General features: G+C 38.6%; 1 protein-coding gene across 1 annotated transcript in view; it reads right to left on the bottom strand.

Annotated features, from left to right (window-relative positions):
- Positions 1-3,077: 3,077 nt before the first annotated feature.
- The window catches only part of LOC118326462 (von Willebrand factor A domain-containing protein 7-like), a 9,187-nt gene continuing 5,248 nt past the window's right edge, over positions 3,078-7,016 (bottom strand). The window contains exons 13-18 of the mRNA XM_035659457.1: positions 6,804-6,956; positions 6,539-6,631; positions 6,182-6,291; positions 5,410-5,574; positions 4,235-4,558; positions 3,078-4,049 (exon numbers count right to left, since the gene is read on the bottom strand). Coding sequence (XP_035515350.1) covers positions 3,612-4,049; positions 4,235-4,558; positions 5,410-5,574; positions 6,182-6,291; positions 6,539-6,631; positions 6,804-6,956 — 1,283 coding nt within the window. The 3' untranslated portion in view covers positions 3,078-3,611. The remainder of the gene's footprint in view (positions 4,050-4,234; positions 4,559-5,409; positions 5,575-6,181; positions 6,292-6,538; positions 6,632-6,803; positions 6,957-7,016) is intronic.

Genomic DNA, 7,016 nt, shown 5'->3' with positions numbered 1-7,016 from the left:
GTGATCTGTTTTCCTAGTTGTCTAGAAGAGCATGAACCTTCGAGTGCTCCAGTATGGCATCTCTGCGACCCACTGGGGCGGTAGTAGCTCAGTGTGTACTTAGTTAAGAACCTGAGGGTCGCTGGTTCAAGTCCAACAGACCATAGTATGGAGTGTGGACTGGTAACTGGAGAGGTGCCAGTTTCACCTCCTGGCCACTTTCAGAGAAGTGAAGGACCTTTTGCACCGCTGCCAGGATGACAAATTCGGAATGCACTATCCAGCAAGACTGAATATCTCTTCTTTTCAGGGATAAAAAACATTCACTGACCCAGGTGCTGCCAAAGACTATCTTATGAAGAACTTTCAACTGTGTCCTCGATCCAAATTTGGACACATCAAGGACTAGACAAAATAATTCTCTTTCTAAATCTGCTACAGTTCTGAATTAATTTCTACAAACAAAACATACAACATGTCAGATCCATTATGTATAATTGACCCTACTCCAATCAGTATCTTTATGTAAATATCATGCTCTGATTCTTATATCAGATCACTCTCCTGTGCAAATGGATATGTCCCTCCCAGATTGTAACGTACCTCAGCAAGTGTGGAGATTCGACCCCTCCATGCTGTCAGACGAAGACTTTATGGCTTATCTTTTAGCACAGATTGAATTTCTTTCTAGAAGTTAATGATACCCCTGATAAGTCCACAATCTTGGACCAAGGCATTCTTATGAGGTCAAATCATTTCATATACGGCATATAAAAACAAAAAGCACTTTGAAAGACTTCGAGAACTGACCAGGCTTATTTCCAACATTGACTCTCAATAGGCAGACAGACCTTTTACGGACTTGTTCAAACAAAAACTTCAGTCAAAATTCTACACTCTCTCTATCAGAGAAACTGAGAGACTTGGGTCTTTGATTTTTCCTGTTAACCAATTTGCCATGGATATTAATTACACCTACTTCCCATTTAAGGCTAAATCAAATTTCTTTCGCTTATCTTGGAGTTTAAATTACACGTTCTTTCAAAGCACTGTTTAAATACAATTTTAGCCCTTACTAAAGCTAAACTTTCCAAAATGTTCTCGAACGCTGACTCTAGCTGTCCTAGATATCATCAATCACAAGCAACAATGGATCATGTTCTGGCTCAATTATTTAACTCATTAAATAATTTCTGGACCTCTATATTTCAAACATACTTATATAACAATAAATCCCAACCCTTACATGGTGATATTTGGTGCTCCATCAACAGAATATAGTATCACTTCGTATCAGTCAAATGTTACAGCACTCACCTCACTGTTAACACGCCGACTAATTCTAACTAGATGGAAGGCTACCAGTCCCCCACCCTCCTTTATATTATGGATTAAGGAAGTCATGATGTGGCCCCAAATGGAGAAGTTGAGATACACATTGAATGAATCACTTAAAGAATACAATAGAACCTGGCTTTCCTCTATTGAGTATGTGGAAAACCTCTCTTTCCCAGCAGTCTGACTGAACCATATATAGGAGGTGATACTCTGATCTGACTCTAATCTTTTAACTTTTATTTTCTTGCGAATAACCCACATGTAACCTTTGTACCATACAGCTGTTTTTTCTGTTATTGTTGTGGTTATTGTTCCCCAATATTACATATTCACGTATCCTACATTGCTCTCATATTTTGGGGGTTTCGTTTTGTTTTTTTCTGTTTAGTTTTTGTTGTTGTGTCTTTTTTTTTTTAAAGTAAATTTCACTTGGCAAACAATAAATAAAGTTTTTAAAAAACAAACCGTTCCATTTCTTTGATTTTCATTACCTGACAGGAAACTGTGAACTACAGTGTGGCGACTGTGCTCTAGAAATGATTTCATCTCTAATAGCATCGAACATCCCCTTAAAATCATCACAGGTAAGTTGCAAGCTAAGGCTAGCATTAGCCTCTGTAGCTTTGCCAGTGTCTAGCAGTGTGGTAATACCATTGCTAACAGTCTGCTCTGGTTCTTTGCTCTTGTGCTGGGCTTTCTGCTCATCATATGGTCCTGGTATTTAGTTTCACAACAAACACAAGAAGTGTGTGTTTCATAGAGACAACTTGTTAAGTTCATGTCTCTGCCATGAAAACTGAACTCTGAGTGCCAATGTTTTAATTGTAATATTTCTATCTTAGATATTTTATTTGGTTGTGTATTTATTTTATTGTATGAAGGTTGTTTTAGTTTTATTATGCCCAAGAAATAAGTTGGGTCTGATGAATATTTTCTTTTACAGGAAAAACCACTGCACTGATTTTCATGAAACTTGGTTGAAGAGTGTATCATGGGCCAAGGAAGAACCCATTCATTTTTGCGTGCGTCTGAATCACGTGGCGGATACACTAATTATTTTTCTTTTTTTTTAACATTGCAATATAGAGGTTTTTTTTTAACATTGCAATATAGGTCAATTATAACACTGTTTCTTTAAGACAAAGTGAAGTGAATTTGTTGTGCAGGTGAATCCGATGAAAGTGAATGGCGTGCCATGCTAAAAACATAACAGCCACTTTGAACATCACTGTAGAAACAAAACACCTTAGTGGGGGTCTGTGCCCTTCAAGTGCCCTTCAGATTCTGTTTGTTATTGTCCACATTAAATAAACAGACGGAGAAGTTCCTGTTTGGGGTATTGTGATCAATGTAACTTCCTCAATGGCTTACTGGAAATGCACAGTAACCAAACACAAATAGGTTATTGCCAGTTGGCTGGGTATAACATGGCAACAATAGCCAAGTGAATACACCTGGAGGAGAGAAAAAAAAGCACATAGAAAGCAGAAAGGAGGAACCGTAGCATAGGTTACAGGCATAGGACATAAACACTTAACCTGAATCTCAGTTTTTATGCCATTGTTTACAAATTGGCATTAAGCAGTAGCGAACCATGACTGTTGGCCCTCTGACTTACCTTGTTCTCTCCTACTGCAAATTATATGACAATTCTAGCTCTGAAACAAAAGTTAAGATGATAGGCCAGTCTTACCAATGCAACGTAATTAGTGCACTGTTAGAAACATAAAATACAGAAGCTCTCATATGAAATAACCAAAAACAGGTTTTCATGGCTTTTAATAGAAGTAGACAGGGCAGACTGAGAGAAACTACTGTAGGTTCACCAGAAAAAATCCTATTCATCACAAAATATTTCCTGCAATTCTTTGGACATATTGATAGTATATAAGAAACATATATAAGAATGAAAAGTTCCCTCCCAGTAATAATGCAGAAGTGAGTGCAGTTTATTGCTCATCACCATCAAAACACATACTTCTCTTTAAATTATATAACCCCTTAAAATAACCCCTTAAGTTAATAAAAATAAATGATTCAAAGTAACTTTTCAATGTTGTAAGACAAAGCAGCAAAAATAAAATGATTAAATAAAGAAATTCATTGTTTATACATGAAGATGAATGAATATTGGTTAATGAAAGAGGTATCAGTAACAGTGATTTCATTCAAAGAAATGTAATTAGATTCAAACACACGTAATTAAATAAATCAAATATATTAAATACTCAGTGAGGACAATTGATTCATGTGCTACAATTCCACATTCACGGTGTAATTTCAATTTATCTCTTTTACTTCCAAAGAAGAGCAACCACAGCACTGATCCAGAGACAGTGTGATATGCTCAAAGTGTGCCCTCCAGAAGATGTTGTTGTTGTTGATGTGTTAACTGTAGTCACAGGGGCAGCTGTGGTAGATTCTCTAACTTGTCCCAAACATTTCCCCACATTTCCTACTCTGTCCACAACAGCCAGCTCTACATTCTGTGAACAGCAGGAGGCGCTGTAGGTAGCCACTGTAATGTTCTTGCCCCCGGCTCCAGCCACTGTGCTGGTATTGAGGGTACCGTTCCCTTGGCGGATGGTGACGCTCTCAATGCCAGTTCCATTGATGCCATCAGTAAGATTAGCGATGAATTCCCACTGGGAGGAAGCACAGAGCGATGAAGAGGATGGACAGTTGGTCGATGTACTGACTACCTGACACACTGGTCGTGTAATATCTGTCACCTGGAGACACAGAAACAGGAATGGGAGAGATGAAGAAATAAGACAGGAATCGGGCATCATACAAAGTATTTTTGTCATATCAATGTTACACATACTTGCATACCACACAACTCTTCTCTGGCTACTAATTTTAGCCACCTTATTTTATTCCGTATCCAAGTACAATACATATGTTTTTCTCTTACCTTGGCAACCACAGAAAACCTGAGGACAGCGTAGTTGATGTCAGTAGCAGCTGCATTTTCTGCCTCAATGGTAACAGTCACGTCTGTTCCTGATGCAGCACTGGCTGGGGCAGTTAAGGTTATGGTGCCATTGGCTTTGCCTCCAGTGCCTGCTGCTATGGCGACAGTGCTGGGTGAAGTTGAAGTAAAGCTGCGGTCATTGTTGGCTCGCACTGTGAATGTTCCAGTTGCAGAGTCATTAACAACTCCGCTGGTGGTCGTTGCGACTGTGAAAGGGATGGAGATGGTGGAGCCTGGTTCTATGTTGGTGTTGTTGGCTTGGGCCTGAGAGAAAGTAGGGGGAAAAATCACATCAGCTTTTTTTATTGTAAATATGATATTAGGATATAAGGCAATTAGGATCCTGTTTTTAGTCGCAGTAGTGGTGTGGCTCTAAGGAGGGCAGTGTCGATCAGTTGGACCATCACTGAAATATCTCAGAAACTATTTTTCAGATTGCCATTAAATTGTGTAAAGACATCCATCGTTCCCCTAGTATAAATCCTATTAACTGGTGATACCTTGACTTTTCCTCTTGCATTCCTCTGAAATGTATGGTTTTGAGTGTAATGTCTCGACAACCATTAAATGAATTACCATGATATTCGGTACAAATATTAATATAACCCTAAGGATAAATGAATACCTTTTATTGATTCCCTGACATCCCCCTGATGACATCACTTTATTCTATGTAAAAAATTTAATTTGTCCAACACTTTGGTTTATGACCAAACTAATGATATTCTCATCAACCTCAACATTGGTCTGTGGTTAATGCTAATTAGCTAATGTTAGCACGCTTATACACTACATCAATATATTGAACACAGTAAACATTATACTTGCCAAACATCAGTTAGCATTATTATTGTACAAATGTTAGAATTATGACATTAGTTAAAGCACCACTGCACCTAGGCACAACCTTGCAAACACACTAGTTTGCTTAACTATGATAATATTAGTACTGTTCATTCGAGTATAAGGAGATACAAGTGGTCAATTGTATGGCAATTACCAAAATCTAGGCCAGCAGTCAGGAACACCAGTGTAGATTATTCACTTTATAAATGCTGAAGCAAAGTGGAGAATTGCTTTACTAAGAAAGAAAACTAAAAGGTGATTGAGCTCACAGTAACAGCGATGCTTGAGGTCTTGATCTGTGTGGAGGCCTGTCTCTGGAAGCTGCTCGGTGTTGACCTGGAGGTGGAGCTGCTGTCCTCTCCTCTCAGGCGAACCACAAAGTCACCTGTTGGCACTCCACTGAATGTCACCAGGAAGTTACCACTTCCCAGTGACTGTGGAGGACAGGAAGAGAAAGAATACGTTGTCACAAGATAGACAGTATACGGTCAGAATAATAAGAGACCGACTGTTGAATACTTGCATTTTTTAAATTGCAACGTCATTGCTTTACACAGGCCTACCATATTGTAAAGGTCTTCAGCATGACACCTAGTAGAACATTCTCTGTTGCTGCCCTATATCTTTCATCAAAAAATCTTGCCTGTTGCATCATTAAATACGACAAATTATACAAACTTGAAATGAATGAAAGGGATTAAATGACTGTATGGCGGTAGGGATCCAATACAAAACTTCAAGGGCAAAGCTTACCCAGCTTCAGATTTCCTACATTTGAAGCAGCCGGTGGTTTAAATTCATACTAACATAGTATGAAAATCTACTTTTAAAAGATAAGAAATCCAAATCAGTAACCAACTTGTTGTCAACTTCATTTAGTTACATTATCACTGCATGACAGTACAAATGCTAGGAATATTTTTACTATAGTGACATTGACTAACAAATGGCTCCCCCTCAAGGTAAGAAAGTTGTTGTTTGTTAAATGGTAAGCAGAAAAGTAGTATACACTTTAGCTCCTGGATACAATGTGTGACATACCTGCAGTGATCCATTAACCTCTGTTGGTCCCGAGCTGTCAACCAGAGTGACTTCTGTGACCTTTACTGTGTCACTTCCTGTCACAGAGACCAAGAGGCTGGCATTACCACCTGAAGGTTGTGACAAGAGAGAAAGGAAAACTAGATGAGTATTATTGTGATGTGAACATAGTAATATAGTTTTGGTTGATGGGCTGGACTGTTAGTATTCTTGGTGACTTTCAAGGCAAGTGATATATTATTCTTTAAAAAGTTATTGTTGAGGACACTGAGAAAGACACTAAATATTAAATATATCATGGGAAACATGTACAAACTGTTAAAATGAAGATAAGAATAATCACAAAAGTGGTCTAACCTGAAAGAGGACGTCCCTCCTTTAGACTGAAGTCCCCGTGGGCTCCTTCGTGAGCTTCCACAAGGTTATAAATGAAGTTCACTGAGCTTTGACCTGATATACACACACACACACACACACACACACACACACACGAACCAGAGAGAGAGAGAGATCAGTAGGGGAACCATTTACAACAGTAAACACAACTGTAGACAACTGCAAAATAAAATCTTTTGAAATTCTTCTCATTTAACTCTCACTGGCACTCTATCATATTACTGACCTGTGACCTTAACAGAGTAGGGGTTATTAGAATTAACAATGATTTGCCATGATCCTGTTTGATTGTCAGTGTTGAGGCTTAAACGACGTAGGTTTCCTGCTGTGGTGAAGGATGCCAGAGGACCACTGGACTGACTGGAACTCTGGGATATACCTGAATGAGATGGAAACATATTAAAACAGACAATCTAAATTCAACAACAAAAATCAAACC

Source organism: Morone saxatilis, unplaced genomic scaffold (assembly GCF_004916995.1).
Source record: "Morone saxatilis isolate NCDOM2014 unplaced genomic scaffold, NCSU_SB_2.0 Contig17, whole genome shotgun sequence".
In the NCBI taxonomy this organism is placed as follows: domain Eukaryota; kingdom Metazoa; phylum Chordata; class Actinopteri; family Moronidae; genus Morone; species Morone saxatilis.
This window is presented reverse-complemented; position numbering and strand designations above follow the sequence as displayed.